The 16,530-nt window shown below is 41.9% G+C and overlaps 1 protein-coding gene and 1 long non-coding RNA gene across 3 annotated transcripts in view; one reads left to right on the top strand and one right to left on the bottom strand.

Moving 5' to 3' along the window:
• Nucleotides 1-16,530, top strand: part of LOC115933985 (uncharacterized) — a 62,637-nt gene that overhangs the window by 36,596 nt on the left and 9,511 nt on the right. The window lies entirely within an intron of this gene.
• MYRIP (myosin VIIA and Rab interacting protein) overlaps nucleotides 12,448-16,530 on the bottom strand; it is a 450,013-nt gene continuing 445,930 nt past the window's right edge. The window contains exon 17 of one of the 2 annotated variants that reach the window (XM_031009332.3): nucleotides 12,448-14,635. In XM_031009332.3, the coding sequence (XP_030865192.3) occupies nucleotides 14,603-14,635 (33 nt within the window). In that variant the 3' untranslated portion in view covers nucleotides 12,448-14,602. Of the gene's footprint in view, nucleotides 14,671-16,530 lie in introns of both variants that reach the window. The other variant, XM_063703711.1, reaches the window with a different exon arrangement.

Here is a 16,530-nt window from a genome sequence, read left to right as displayed (position 1 = left end):
GAAGCTTGTGCGTTCATCACATCATTCTTGTGCCATGGTTTTTAGCTCCATCAGGTCGTTTAAGGACTTCTCTACGCTGGTTATTCTAGTTAGCCATTCTTCTAATCTTTTTTCAAGGTTTTTAGCTTCTTTGTGATGGGTTCGAACTTCCTCCTCTAGCTCGGAAAAGTTTGATTGTCTGAAGCCTTCTTCTCTCAACTCGTTAAAGTCATTCTCCATCCATCTTTGTTCCATTGCTGGCAAGGAGCTGCATTCCTTTGGACGGAGAGAGGCACTCTGATTTTTAGGATTTTCAGCTTCTCTCCTTTGTTTTTTCCCCATCTTTGTGGTTTTATCTACCTTTGGTCTTTGATGATGGTGACATATAGATGTGGTTTTGGTGTGGATGTCCTTTCTGTTTGTTAGTTTTCCTTCTAACAGTCAGGACCCTCAGCTGCAGGTCTGTTGGAGTTTGCTGGAGGTCCACTCCAGACCCTGTGTGCCTGGGTATCAGCAGCAGAGGCTGCAGAACAGCGAATATTGTTGAACAGGAAATGTTGCTGCCTGATCGTTCATCTGGAAGCTTCGTCTCAGAGGGGTACCTGGCCATGTGAGGTGTCAGTCTGCCCCTACTGGGGGGGTGCCTCCCAGTTAGGCTACTCAGGGATCAGGGACCCACTTGAGGAGGCAGTCTGTCTGTTCTCAGATCTCAGACTCCATGCTGGGAGAACCACTACTCTCTTCCAAGCTGTCAGACAGTGTCATTTAAGTCTGCAGAGGTTTCTGCTACCTTTTGTTCGGCTATGCCCTGCCCCCAGAGGTGGAGTCTACAGAGGCAGGAAGGCCTCCTTGAGCTGTGGTGGGCTTCACCCAGTTGGAGCTTCCTGGCCTCTTTGTTGACCTATTCAAGCCTCAGCAATGGTGGGCGCCCCTCCCCCAGCCTCACTGTCATCTTGCAGTTTGATCTCAGACTGCTGTGCTAGCAATGAGCAAGGCTCTGTGGGCATGGGACCCTCTGAGCCAGGCATGTGAAATAATCTCTTGGTGTGCCGTTTGCTAAGACGATTGGAAAAGCGCAGTATTAGGGTGAGAGTGACCCGATTTTCCAGGTACCATCTCTCACAGCTTCCCTTGGGTAGGAAAGGGAATGCCCTGACCCCTTGTGCTTCCCAGGTGAGGTGATGCCTATCCCTGCTTCGGCTCACGCTCAGTGGGCTGCACCCACTGTCCTGCACCCACTGTCCGACAAGCCCCAGTGAGATGAACCTGGTACCTCAGTTGGAAATGCAGAAATCACCTGTCTTCTGTGTCGCTCACACTGGGAGCTGCAGACCAGAGCATTTTGTATTCGGACATCTTCCATTTTGGGTATCTTTAAGGTAGCTAATTAAAAAGTATGGATATTCCAAAATCAGTTCAAGCAACATTATTGAGCAAACTTCAGAGCAAAAGAAAGTAATTACTCTTCCTCAAATCTATTCTACTCTTTTAGTTGAGGAGCTGCCACTGATCCTGCAGTCCTGGGAGGAAACCTGGGGCCTTTTCACACTCTTCTTTTCTCATCCTTCCTCTTTCTGCTTGGTCTCTGAGTCTGCCTGCAATTCCCACACCTGCTTTCAGCCTCACTCTTGCCCTGGGCCTGGGTTGGGAGATGGTTAGAGAACAAGACTGTATGAAATATTAGAAATGTTGAAGAGGAGTGGGACTTTGGGGTTTGCTGCCCAGTGCTGCCTCAGGCCTCTTCTCCCCACATTCAGCTGCAACACTCCTTGGTCCCCTGAGGTGTGGCTACAGTGGGCCTGGGTGTGGCTCAGGCCACCTCTCTGGAAAGCACAGACGTCCAGGTGGTGCTAACTATGTAGGTACACGGAGGGTATGAGTTGTGGGCACATGACTGCCTACACCTGGATTTCAAAGGATGCCCTGAAGAGCCAAGGGTCTCAGGCAGAGAACTGCCACAGGGGTGTGGCTATGACAGATTGCTCCATAGGGCAATGCTTTGTGGTGCCAGGGAAGCAGGGCCACCCCTGAAACCCCAGAACTATAGAGTCACCAGTGTGCAACTCCAGTCTGGGAGAGTTGTGGGCATGAGACTAATGTGTGAGAGCTGTGGGACTTGGGACATGGAGTTCAAGAAGATTATTCTGGAGCCTTAAGATTTAATGTTATTTTCCCTGTTGGGATTTGGATCTGCTTGGGACCAGTTACTCTTTTCTTCCTTCCTGTTTTCCTCTTTTGGAATGGGAACGTCTATCCTATGCCTGTCCACCATTGTATTTTAAAAGTCCAAAACTTGTTTGATTTTACAAGTTCCCAGCTGGAGAGCGATTTGCCTGAGGATGGATTGTATCTCACCCATATCTGATTTAGATGAGACTTTTGAGTTGGTGCTGGAAAAAGTTAAGACTTCTGGGGCTGTTGAATTGGAATGTATTTTGTATGTGAGAATGACATAAATTCAGGGGGCTAGGAGTGGAATGCTATGGTCTAAATGTTTGTCTCCCTCCAAATGTCATATGGAAACTTAATTGCCAATGCAATAATATTAATAGGGCCTTTAGAAGGTGGTTGGGTTATGAGGGCTCTGCCTCCTGAATGGGATTAGTGCCCTTATAAAAGGGCTTGAGGGAGTCTGTTTGTCCCTTCATGCCCTTCTGCCATGTGAGGACACAGGGAGAAAGTACCATCTTGGAAGCAGAGAGTGGGCCCTTACCGGATACTGACTCTGCTGATGCCTTGATCTTGGACTTCCCAGCCTCCAGAACTATGAGAAATACATTTCTATTACTTATAAATTACCCAGTCTAAGATATTCTGTCATAGTAGCAGGAAGAGACTGAGACATGCTATGTGTACCTCCTCTCCTCTGCTTCTTCCAACTCCACCATTCGTTGGTGCCCTTCATTCACCAGCTGCCCTTCATTGAGGTCTGCTACTAGGGGAAAGCTGATTGTTTTCTTTGTTGTTGTTGTATTAAGTGAAATGGTGAAGGGTTTGAGTTTTCTGTCTGGATTGATATGGTACAAGACAGAGGCTGCAATAAGGAAGCAAAGACCAGAAACCATTGATCTCTAAGTATGAATTCCTAGGCTTTTTGGAAAGACTTCGGGCTTCACAGAAAATAGAATTAGGGGTTTGAACCAGTGTAGGTTTGAACCTAGATTTTGAGTGCCGTGAAACCTACCCATCTCAATCATCTGGGTTATGCCAGGATTATCCTGGGCTAGGAAGGAGTCAGGGACCATCATAGAGGTAACATTTAAGCTGAGCATTCTTGAAGAATTTGGTAGGATTTTCAGTATCACAGGGAGGTATTCCAAGAGAACTGAAAGTAATGTGGGAAGACACGGAATTGAAAAAGGTCCTAGCTTGAAAGGTTTGTGACCCTTAGAGGGCAAATTGGGCCCTGCCAGGAACTCTGCCAGGAACTCTGATCCAAAATTTCTGTAGGGTTACAGTGCAGCTCTGACAATGCTTGGAACAGGCTTTCCAATTGCATTTAGAGTTGCCTTTTTAGTGTTACCCAAGAAGTCCATTGGAAGAGTGGGGGCCGAGGGAAGCAGAATCCTGACTGTTTCAAGTCAAAAGGGGTGGCTTACTCCTTTGTCAGCAGACAGTTCAACAATTGATGGGCACTAAGCTGATGTCTGGCTGAGTGACATTAGCAGAAGCTGTTGTATCCAGACAGTCAGCATTTCAACAGCTCAGAGTGATGAGCTTGGGCACAGGAAAGAGAATAACAAAGTCATTTAAAGACAAAGAGGAATCTCAGCCCAGCAGACCTAAAAGAACATCCCATTCATCACCAGGGTGGCTCTACAAAGATCCAAATTACAAATAGGGTAAAAAGGCTCATGCATAGAGTCTGTCCACAGTGGAGCATTCTTTACACGTAGCCTATGTTTATCAGGCAAAGCATGCTTGCCCTGCCTTCCCATTTTAAAGACTGTCTTTAAAATTCTTCCCAACTTCCCAGTGGATTTGTCCTGAAATGAATGAAATAGTAGAGAAAAATAAATCAGAAAGGACAGGCTCTGAAATTGCAAATTGCTGTCATTACTAGGAAACAGGAAAGGGCATGTTGAAGATAGAAATATAGTAGAAAACATTTACTACCACCACTGCCTACAAGTAGCCCTCTTATCGTCGATTAAGTAATTACCACAGTGCTCAGTGAATGAGGACAGCAATTACATGCTTTATCATCCTGTCACCTCACCACCTAATGCTTCATGGTTATGGCACGTCGTGGCTCTAGGCCAGCAGTGTTCCTTGTCATGTGAGATAGCATATAGAAAAAGTGTCTTTCACAACCTTGAGGCTTTTAGCCTTTCAGTTCTGTCTTCCCCAAACGTCCCTGAACAGTACAAGGCTGAGAACTCGGCACACTTGAAGGAGCCATCTGGGAAGCACCAAGGGCATGCCAAATTGCCCTAATTGTGGCAGGGTGCAGACTCTCTGGACTCATGGAAGGTCTTAATCATTAACAGATGTACAGACATTCATTGCACTTTTCCTGCACAAGTAGACTTTACAGAGATGCTTGGGTTGCTGGGCTTGTAAATTGCTGCCCCTGCCTGCCTGCCTGGCTTTGAACACTATAAACATGGAGATAGGCAGAGCTAGATAGAGGAGGAGTATGTTACCTCATTCATTTGCCTCACAATGCCACATGGCTCTTACCTGTGTCAGCAGAAAGATTTAACTTTGGCACATTTCAAAGAACCATAAAGACACTTGACTGAAAAGCCCAAACCTGAAGGCAGTCCATTGGTTTATTGCTAGGCAGTAATAAGCTGTTGTCCTTTAGAACTTGAGTTAAAATAGCTGGATAGTAAGTAGACATTCTGTCTCTCGCTTGGGGAGGAGAGTAAGGAAGACACAAGATCGACAGAAAGTTTTCACAAAAGGAATGGCACAACACATCCCAGGACCTAATCCTCTTATGAGGGTCACCAATGGCTAGGAACTCTCTGGATTACCTCCCCACCTCTGTCCTTCTATCTGCCCTTTACACATTGAATCAGGTCTAAAGAATTAGCACTGCCCCTTACAGGGGTAGGGATGGGGACAAGCTGGAGGGGGAATGTGAGTCATCAGAAGCTTGCTAGGTTTTCTAACTGGTAGATGGTCTTCAAACCTTTTAAGCCACACAACCCATCCGTAAAAACTGTTTGACAATGTACCCCTGAAATATGTGTATTTATTTTTAAATTATTTACATGTACTTACTATCAGCTATCCACTTTTTAAAATATTGATACATCTTACTTTCAGATTAAAACAAATAAAAGGTCTAATATTTTCTTTTACTTGCTCCTAATTGACCATCTTCTTTTTTTTTTTTTTTGAGATGGAGTCTTGCTTTGTTGCCCAGGCTGGAGTGCAGTGGCGCGATTTTGGCTCACTGCAACAACCTCTGCCTCCTGGGTTCAAGCAATTCTCCTGCCTCAGCCTCCCAAATAGCTGGGACTACAGGCGTGTACCACCACCCTTAGCTAATGTTTGTATTTTTAGGAGAGATGGGGTTTCACCATGTTGGCCAGGCTGGTCTTGAACTCCTGACCTCTCGATCTACCTGCCTCAGCCTCCCAAAGTGCTGGGATTATAGGCGTGAGCCGCTGCACCTGGCCTAATTGACCATCTTCTATACCCCATGTGTAGTCTAGACTCAACTTTGAAAACTACTGCTCTAACCTTTGGGTTCCCCAAGTTCCGGCTTTTTGTTGGCAAAGGAGGAAGTGGAGGGATCCACTCAGAGAAAAAAGGGGTCATGACTGCATACATGAACTATGTTCAGAGAAATCAATCAAAAAAATGAGCACTTCAAGCTCTCCCCTGGTTTGCCAATGATGGCGGGAGAAGGCAATGGTGTTCATGAACTCTGTGTTACCTCTCACTGAGCCTAGAGATGGCATTTAAAATGGCACAGCTCGACTAAGCCAAAGTTGATGCTGTGTCTCATTGGGCCTCATGGGTCATGAGAATCTGGAAATACATGGGCTTGTACCAGACTCTGGGGAGCAGGTTCCTGGACCACTCATTACTACCTGGGGTTATGTCACCCTCTCTAAAAGAGGAGTGAAGGTAAAGTAGAGGTTGGTGGAGCCTCCTAATCCTTCATCTTGGTGTTGTGATTCCCCACACATTTCAGTGTTGTGGGATCCTCACCCCCAATCCCAGGATGGGCATGAGAGAGACTGCTCCCCTGCTGTGCATGATCTTCATACAGTTCAGTCACATGGACAGAGGTAACCACAGCCTAGAGCCAGGACCACCACAGCCACTGGAGGTGAACCAAACTCATTTCAAGCACCTGCTCTGTGGCAGTCTCTGTATGGGAAAAATGGAACCCAGATCCTTAAGAAGCTCTTGGGCCAGCGCAGGAGAAAGATATGCAAACACACACATGGAGTGCAGGGGATGTCTTAGTTTGGGTTTTCTCCCAAAGCAGACTGAGTCAAATTGTTCACTTGGGAGGCATTCCTAGGAAAAATACTGAGGGCGGGTGAAGTGAAAGAAGGAAGGGAGGAAAAGTCACAAAAGAGGCATCAATGAACAGGCTGTCACTGTGGGTAACTGGGCCTCCATCCCTCAGAGAACCCCTTGAGGAATTCTGTTGAACTTTCTTTCTCAAAGTGTGGCCAGCAGCATTGGCATCACCTGAGAGCTTGTTAGAAGTGCAGCATCTTAGGCTGTACCCTAGACCTACTGAATCAGAAGTTGTTTGCACATTAAAGTTTGAGAAACATTGCCTTAAATCTTTCATCTTTGCCAAACATAACAACTTTGATACAAAACATTTTTTAAAAACTATTTTAGGACTTGGTTCCACTAAACTGGATACTTCTATAACTTTTTTGAGGTTTCCAATATTTGAAGTGCATATTAAAGTTTTTTCAGCCCTTAGAAAGCTATTTAAAATGCAACTCCATTTACCTGTACTTTATCATAATTACAACTCAATTGCAGAGACAGAAGGCTCACACAGCCAACTGTTCTGTAAAATGCAAATTTTGTATGGGAAGTATTTTCCCTCAGAGAAAAATAGAGCGGCTGTCATGTAGAAGTTATTTTTAAAGAAATACACCAAATGTCTCCTGTAATTTAATGTTTTATGAAAATTTCGGTGAATAGAATACCCTTTGTGAAAGATCAATACATATAACTCAGATGTAGCTGGACTGTCTTTACTGTCTTACATTTCTTGCCATCTGATGGGAATGCGATGTGGGTGGGAAGATGAGGAAGTCAGGAATTTTAGCCAGGAAATGCCTTCCTGGAGAGGATTTCACATGGTCTACTGATGTTCTCTTTAATCTCCCACTCCTGATCTGTGTCTGACCATTTAAATGTTAGCTTGTTTGCTGTTAATGTTTAGCAAACATTATTGTGCCAGGCACACTAATGGTAGTTGTCAGCATAAAATGAGCAATAGAGAGACTGACTTTCCAAAGCAGAGAGTTTATTTGGAAGAGCAGGAGATTGCAATCCAAGATATACATGCTATGACGGATCATAGGTGCATCCAAGGTGTTTGGGGAAAGGGGAAAGCTTTTAAAGACACAAAGGAGAAACCCACATAAGCTGTTTTGAAACAAGGACCATTGGTTATAGGGGCTTGTTGCAGGAGTTGGCATTAGCTTTTTGGTGGAGACAGCTGGTGTCAGGCAAGTGTCCTTGAGCAAGTGGCTTATCTGGATTACTGCTTTGTATATTAACAGACTCAAATATGTTTAGCTTTTTGATATGGCATGAAAATGAGATGCTGAAGTATATATACTTTAAAACTTATGTTCAGCAATAATGTTTCAGTATTTTACCTTACTTGGAAATGATCTAGATTTAAAATTTAACTTAGAAAAATTCAAAGGGTATGGTTACCAAAGAAATTTGGGACACTTTTGAAAGCAGACATTTTAAAATATATTATTGTTTAAAACTACATTTATAAACTTTTATTTCAGTTACATCTATTTAATTCACTCATTCTTAACAATTATGCTTGGAACACTCATGAAAATTACATGAGACATGAGACAAAGCTGCCATCACCTCAAGTTATTTTCCTATTATCCATCTTGACAGCACATGCATGTCAGGCAGTCATGACAATGCAGGAGCCCTAAAGTTAAGTACGTGAGTATTGTTGACAACTCAGAAGACACAAATGTTCTCATTAAACTGACAATATTAAACGAGTCTTATTACAGATTTACTCAAGTCATGTAAACCTGAAAAGCATTTAGACTAGTTCCTATATTTCTAGGAATTTTAGGTATACTCATTTATCTCTAAGCCAATTTGAATAAAGCCTTTAATATTTGTAGAAAAGACCTTTACAATTTTTCATTTGCTCAATATTCAAATAGTCAAAAATCATGCCAACAAGGAAGAAAGTGGACAGAGGGGCAGAGCATATAAAGTTAGCAGGGCTTTTAGAAAAGGAATTTCAGTTGACTAAGACGTTCCCATGGGAGAAGCAAGATTTAATAGAACAGAGGGGCCTTAAAAAAATGTATGCATAGCCTGAATATTAGCTTCCAGTTGACTTCTGGCCATAGAGTTCCTTAAAAAAATTCCTCCTCGGCCTGGCGCAGTGGGTCACGCCTGTAATCCCAGCACTTTGGGAGGCCGAGGTGGGCGGATCACGAGGTCAGGAGATCCAGACCATCCTGGCTAACACGGTGAAACCCTGTCTCTACTAAAAATACAAAAAATTAGCCGGGCGCAGTGGCGGGCACTTGTAGTCCCGGCTACTCGGGAGGCTCAGGCAGGAGAATGGTGTGAACCCAGGGGGCAGAGCTTGCAGTGAGCCCAGATGGCGCCACTGCACTCTAGCCTGGGTGACAGAACGAGACTCCGTCTCAAAAGAAAAGAAAAGAAAAGAAAAGAAAAGAAAAGAAATCCTCCTCAAATGTCTTACTATCAGGTTTCATCTGTGACAAACAGCAAATATTCCTGGCAGTATTGAACTTTTTTGTTTTCCTTTCTGAGTATACAGCTTAGGAGAGAAAGCCAAACAAACAGTTCAATTCCAAACCAAAGGTGTAATTCAAACTCATTCTTACAAACGTTTTTCTCCTGAGAAGCTCTGCATTTCAATTTTATGCTGCAAAGGATAGGCTGTGTGTGGATGTGTGTATGAAAATCTTGGTCTACAATCCCACACAAATTTCATTCAGATTAATGGTGGAGGAGTCAGTCTAGTCAGACACATTGTCTTTCTGAGAGCCTCACAAGAGTTACTTTTATAGATAAGAATGATGTGTGGTTAGCATACTATTTTATGCAAATGGTGGCTTCCTTATCCAGTATAATGCATCTTTTATTCCTTAAGAACAGATACTTTAATGGTTGAAGCTGCTATATATTTACCCAGTCCTTCACAGGTTGGTTGTTGAGGATCAAGAATAATTTCCCCCTTTTTCCTGTTTATTTTAAATAGGCAATATGTTCCTATGACTCAAAACTTAGATGGTACAAAAAGATCTTTGGTGACAAATTTCCCTTTCACCTCAAGCCACTATCAAAGAGAAATTACACTGGATACTTGTTAAAAATGGCAAGACAGATTTTATTTGAGCTACTGCAGTAGGGAAGAGAGACTTCAGCATATAACCAAAGTCAACTCTGAATATAGCAAAGGTAGCTGGGGATTTTTAGCCAATGGACTTGGTGAGGAAATCAGTGGATAGAAAATTATTAAGAGGAACTTGATTAGATATTAAGGGTGGGGGTTCTCACTAAACTGACTTGCTAAACTTGTGTTGGCAGGCCAAGGACAAGGCCTAGTTGAGAAGAGGACTCAGAGAAGCCTGAATAATTTGGTCAAGTAGGGAGTCCTTGTCACCAGCCAGCAGTGTTCCTTTCTGTGGACAACCACTAATACTGTATTTATTTTGTTTTAATAACCTCAGGTATTTTCTTTATATTAAATTATGTTAGGAAAAGTCTCATTTCAACCAGATATGATCCAATCTTACTATTTGTTTAGGGAAACTTTGGTTCTAGAAAATGCTGCCCTATTCACCAATTCCATTTAGGGCCTCATTTTCTTGGGTATAAAGTGGAATTGCTGTGAACTTCCTCAGAGATTGTAAAGATATAATTGGTGTATAAGGACTCAGCAGCGCCTGGCACATGGCAGGCATCTAATGATTGAGATTGCCCTTCCTCCCTTTCCCTGTTGCCAAATGGGCTGTTTTCCCAGCTTTTCCTGGGCCTCTTGTTTGAACCACAAATTTTGGTGCCCTAGCAGTCCTTGGTGCTTGTGATGGAGATCTGTTTCCCTGCCATCTGTCTTTGTCTGACAAGCTGCATGTGAGTTAGTGCTGCTCACATGCTCTGCACCTCCATTCCATGCTGCTGCTCAGCAGCAATGTCTGCAGCCTGAGATTTCCTTAGTGAATATTCTCAACTTACTCCATACTTTGAAAAAATAGCTTTACCTGTGTCACATGACATTGTTAGTTGTGGTTCACTATGTGCTTTAAATACTAATTATCCTGGAAGTTGAATGTATGGAATATTACTTGAATTATGTGGAGAGCACAGTAGCTAGTGTTTGGCTGGGTTGTTGTTCCATGAAGGATACATTTTTTCTCAGATTCCTCTTTGCCTAGCAGTGCAGTTAGAGACAGTCCCTACTTTTGAGTGGAGGGGAAAGGTTTGGGCTTTACAGTTTTGAGGGAGCTTCCTTTAAATCCCGGCTCCCTGGCTTTCTAGCTTTTCCAAGCATTAGCTTCCCTAGGGTAACCCAGGTGCAGGTGGAATCTCTTAAAGCAAGTTGGTTGCCCTCCACCTTGCTCCTAGGTCGGAGGTTCTCAAAGTGTGCTCCCTAGATCAGCAGCATCAATATCACCTGAAGTTTGTTAGAAATGTAAATGAGAAACATTGAGGTGGAGACTGGGTGCGGTGGCTCATGCCTGTAATCCCAGCACTTTGGGAGGCCGAGGCAGGCAGATTGCTTGAGGTCACGAGTTCAAGACCAGCCTGGCCAACATGGTGAAACCTTGTCCCTACTAAAAATACAAAAACCAGCTGGATGTGGTGGTAGGCGCCTGTAATCCCAGCTACTCAGGAGGCTGAGGCAGGAGAATCGCTTGAACCTGAGAAGCAGAGGTTGCAGTGAGCTGAGACTGCGCCACTGCACTCCAGCCTGGGTGACACAGGGAGACACTATCTCAAACAAAACAAAACAAAAACCAGAAACATTGAGGTGGAGCCCAGCAATTTGTCGTTCAACAAGCTGGAATGTTTGTTGTTCCAGAGATTCCTTCAACAAGAATCTTTGGAAAGATGATTCTGATGCACGCTCATGTTGGGATACTGGCTTTACTGCATAAAGCCACCAGGCAGAGGCTCTTGGCTTCTGTTAATATTTTCATATATTCATTTATTTTAGGTTAGTGGAAGGTTCATATTCATATCTGGGGATGACAGGGGTCAGTGTCTGGCTTGAGTGCTCTGGGCATGCCAGCCTTAGAGATGCAACAACCTCCACTGAGCCTGCAAAAGACTGAGAGAGTCACTGCTTCCTGCTCAGCTACACAATCCCCCTGGAGGTTGACAGGGGCTTCTCCATTGATGTCCCGGTTTACCTCTAGGGTCTAACTCAGGGTTCTCAGCCTCACCACTATTGACATTTCAGGTTAATCTTCACTGTAGGGGGCTGCTATGGTTTGAATGTCTCCCAAAGTTCATGTGTTAGAAACTTAATCCCCAATGCAATAGTATTGAAAGGTGAGAACTTTAAGAGCGTTTAGGTCATGAGGGTTCTGCCCTTATGAATGGATTAACATTGTTATCATAGGAGTAGTTTCATTATTGTAAGAGTGGGTTTGTTATAAAGGTGAGTTTGGCTTTCTCTTGCTCTCTCTCATGTATGCTTTCTTACCCTTCTGCCTTCTGCCTTCTGCCTTCTGCCATGGGATGACACAGCAAGAAGGCCCTTGCTAGATGCAGGCCCTTTGACCTTAGACTTCCCAGTTTCCAGAACTATAGGAAATACAGTTTTTTCTTTGTAAATCACCCACCCAGTCTGTGTTATTCTGTTATAGCAACATGAAATGGACTAAGACAGGGGCTGTCCTATGCATTGTAGGATGTTTAGCAGTATCCCTGTTTTCTGCCCACTAGATGCCAGTGGCAGCACACCCTTAATTGTTACAATAAAAAATGTCTCCAGACATTGTCAAATATTCCCTGAGGGGCAAAAATCACACTGTACCTCCCTTTGAGAACTGCTGGTCTTACTTGGGTGACCACTTGATTGGGTGACCACTTGAGTGGAGGTAGTCACTGGGAAATTCTGTTGTCTGGACAACTTGCAATGGAGGGGAGAGCAGTATAACTGGAAGGAAGGTATTGAATCTTGGCCCCTCCAGTTACTAGCCACATGACTTCTTTCCCTATCCCCTACTCACTCCTAGTCTCCTTTAACCAAAAAATTGCACACACACAATCTTTATTTTCATAAATGACTTTTACTTATCATTTCTCTTGACAGTAATTCTTGGCAATGTGCATATAACATGAAGGGAAGCATAACTTTCAGAAGTCATCAAAGATATTATCCTGTTGTCCTCATTTTCTTAAACCATTAAAATATTTTCATTTATAAAAATTAATCTAAATATAAATATTGACACTAAAGATCAAAATCACTTGATGACAAAATAATTCTTCTGGAACTATAACATATGCTTATGGTTTTTAATAGTAAATTAAATCTTTGCACTTATTTGGCACAAGGAAACCTTTATAAAAGTTCAGATGCCACACAGCAGGCTGCTGCTGCTTCTTTTTTGTTGTTTTTTGTTTGCAAGGCTTACACAGTACACATTTTTGTCAAAGAAAACTGAATATTTTTAACACTGTAACACAACAATAGTTGCTTTTCATGCCTCTTAAAGAAAACATTCTATTCGGAAGTCGAATCTTTTTTGTTGTGTTTTTAAAATTTGTTTTTGTTTGTTTGTTTTGCTTTGAATCACACCAACAGAACAAAAAGCCAAAGATTTACTTATTTCAAAGGAGTCATTTCTGTTAGATGACACATAACACAGCATCAGCAAGGAGTACTGGAAGATTAATGTAGACCCCCTTCAGGAGTGGATCATAGCACACAAGTCAGCAGAAAATCAGATCTGGAAATGCACATAGCAGCAAAATAACGTAGAGGTTGAAAACAACAGAGTTAGGCTTTTGTGATGCATTCCAATCATAATTAGCATAAAGGTGTGGCTTTGGCAAATTAATCTCTCTGGCCTTCAGTTATTAAATCTGAAATATGGGAAAACCTATTGAATAAGGTTGCCATAAGGATTCAAATGAGAAGAACATTGCCTCCTTCAGAGCAGGCACTTAACACATATTCATCATAACTATTCTCTTGCCTCCTTTCTTTTACCGTCTTCCTAAGATTCAGACTATATCAGGAACAAACATAAAAGAAGGTTGTTAATGCCCAATTAATTGAGTGAAAGTTCAGTTCCATTATCTCTTATAAACAATAGTCATACATTTGATATGGGTTCAATGGGTTCAAAGAAACCACAGACACGGAGTTAGAGTCAATTCTTGTGTCCATTAAATGCACAGTTTGTCCTTGAATTTTTTATACCTATAAATTTTCTAAGGCTATTCCCTAATCATTTTTATCTTTAAGGTCATTTTACTGCTTTGCTGAATATTTATTGGGAAGTAAATTTGGAGGACAAAAATTTTCTCATGTGGTTTTTCTCTGCGATAATTCATTTACCTAAACTTTGTTTAGATGTGATCATTGCTAAACCACATCATGTTGACTCTGGACAGTGCCCTAAAGTTGAGCCAATGATGGTCTTTCTCAAGCCCCTTTCCCCTTCAGATTTGGGCAACTGTCAGTAAGCCCATGGAAGAACCCTAAATTCTTAATGAGACATTGTTTCAGATAGCCCTGGGCATGGCATGAGTGAGTCAGAACTTCTCATCCTGTGGCTTGTGATTGCAAAGCGATGGGAATGACTGGTAGTGTGGTAGGCTAAGCTTTTAGCAGGAAGGAGGTGGCTGAAGGGAGACCTGCAGTCTTGATGGTTGAGCAATCCCCAAATTAGACTGTCCCTAGTGCTCACTGCAGGGACTTGCTTTTCCCTTAGGATTTGCAAGACAAAGATGCTTGTGAGAGATTAATAAGCATTAATGATATATTAAATAATAATTTCCACCTTCCTCCCTCCACCTCCCTCCAGCAGTTTTGCTTTGGACAAATTGTTGACATGGAATACTAGCTGAATCAAATGTATTTTAAAAAAGATCTTAAAGTCAACATACAGTAGCAAAGCAAACAGGGAAAATATGTATCTTAAACATGGAGCGCTGCTGTTGGAAGCCAGTGTCTTCGTTTTCTGTCTTGGATTCCCCTGGGAGCCTAAGGCAGAGAGTGGGCAAGACCGCAGTGCTGAAGTCTGAGACGGCTTTCTGGATGAGGTATCAGGACAGCCCTGTGCAATGGTGCACTGTGGCATCCCCAGGCCTTCTCCTCAGGTGGAAATACATACAGTACTCGATGGCTGTTGGGTCAAGGCACTGTCGTGTACGGCCGGAGGCAGTGGGTCACTGGCAGTGGAATTCCATGGTGTCAGTACATCACAGCTGACTCCAGAGCAGGCTCCTGAGGTGAGACATTGAACACACTCCCATCAGCCACTTGGGAAGAGTGAGAAGAAGCAATGAAAAATAATGTTTACCGCTTTTTAATATCAAAAGCTATTCATGCTTATTGACCAGTTAGATGTTTCACAACATTTAGAAACTGATGTCATTTTTTAATGCATGCTTCTTAATCCACCTGAAATTAATTTTGGTATTTGGAATAAGATAATTATCGAATGTGCCTTCTTTCCCACTACCATCCCAATGTCCAGTATTCCAAGCACAGTGTTCTTGTTTGTTTAATAATCCATACCTTCTTTACTAGTTTCTAAATCTTTTATAAAGATAATATAACACATTCTCATATGTGGTTGTATCTATTTCTGGGCTATTTATTTCATTAATGATCAGTTTCATTTCAGCTTTTAATTTGTCTTAAAATCTGGGAGGAAAATCTTTGTAATTTTGCAAAGTGCTTTTGTCTATTTCTGATTTATTATTATATGAACTTTAATTCAAGGAAAATTTCGCCGAGTTTTTTATGAAAATTGGATTAAGCTACAAATTAATTTGGGAAGAAATGACTTTTCTTATTGAACTGTTGATGTGATTTATTAAACTCCACTTATGCCTAGTGTTCCATTATTGGAATGCTAAGCATGTGGGAGTTATTTATATACTACTGTTCAAGGTCATCACCAAGGTCTGATTTTTCACTCATGCAAAAATTCAAAAAACTGCAACCTCCAGCATAAATGGGATTGATACCACAGTATTTAAGCTATCCTTGCATTCCCACAAAACCTACCTGTTATTTATTTTTTCATTCATTCTTAGAGACAGGGTCTCACTCTGTTGCTCAGGCTGGAGTGCAGTGGTGCAATCATAGCTCACGGCAACCTCAAACTTCTGGGCTCAGGGGTTCCCCGCCTTAGCCTCTCCAGTAGCTGGGACTACAGGCATATGCCACCATGACTGGCTAACTTTTTATTTTTTGTAAAGACAGGTCTCACTATGTTGCCCAGGCTGGTCTTGAACTCCTGGCCTCAAGTGATCCTCCCACTTTGGTCTCCCAAAGTGCTGGAATTATAGGTGTGAGCCACCTTGCTTGGCCTACTGTAATTTATTACTGAAAGCACTTCTCTTTAATTGGCTAATATTTTATTTCATATTCATCTCTGAAGAAGTACAACTGGTGTAACGATTTTTGTGTGTCTGTACGTGCCTGTGTGTGATGGGCACAGAACATGTATACATGCTTACCAGCCACGGAGCAGGCTTTCATGATTGGGGTTATGATAGCTTCACAACATGAATCTTTTAGTTTTCAATATTTTGATGACCTGGAATATTTTATATGGTATGGGAATTGTTCCTTAAAAAAAATCAGCAAAATCATTTGGCCACAGAATCTTTTTGAAAGGTTTAATAAATTTTAAGTTTCTTTTTATTTCTTAAGTTAGTTTTTGCTATTTTTCTGATTTGATTCTGATTTGACTAGTATTGATTCTAAATTTATCAGAATAGTTTTACATCACATTGTATATATAAAAAATTGACATCTTTTATATAATCTGTTTTCAGTTTTTTTATGTGACTCACAAAATTTTTTTTTTTTTTCAAATAACTTCTAGATGTAGATGTAAGATGTAGATGTAGAGAGAGCATTTCTATAATTTCTGGTCTTAATTAAATGTTTTTTGGGTTTATTTTTGATGTCGGGAATTTTCTTTAACAAGGAACAAAATATTTAATATTATAAATTTGACGCAGTGTAGTTTTATATGTATCCTATTTGCTTTGATATATGTAATGTTTTCATTTTGTAAGTGCCCTGTGGATTTTTCTAATTCAGTAGTTATTTTGAAGTGTGTGTGTGTGCATGTGTATGTGTATGGACAGTTGTGTATATGA

The sequence above is a fragment of the Gorilla gorilla genome, chromosome 2 (assembly GCF_029281585.2).
Source record: "Gorilla gorilla gorilla isolate KB3781 chromosome 2, NHGRI_mGorGor1-v2.1_pri, whole genome shotgun sequence".
NCBI lineage: Eukaryota > Metazoa > Chordata > Mammalia > Primates > Hominidae > Gorilla > Gorilla gorilla.
The sequence above is the reverse complement of the archived record's forward strand: the minus strand, read 5'-3'. Positions and strand labels throughout refer to the sequence as shown.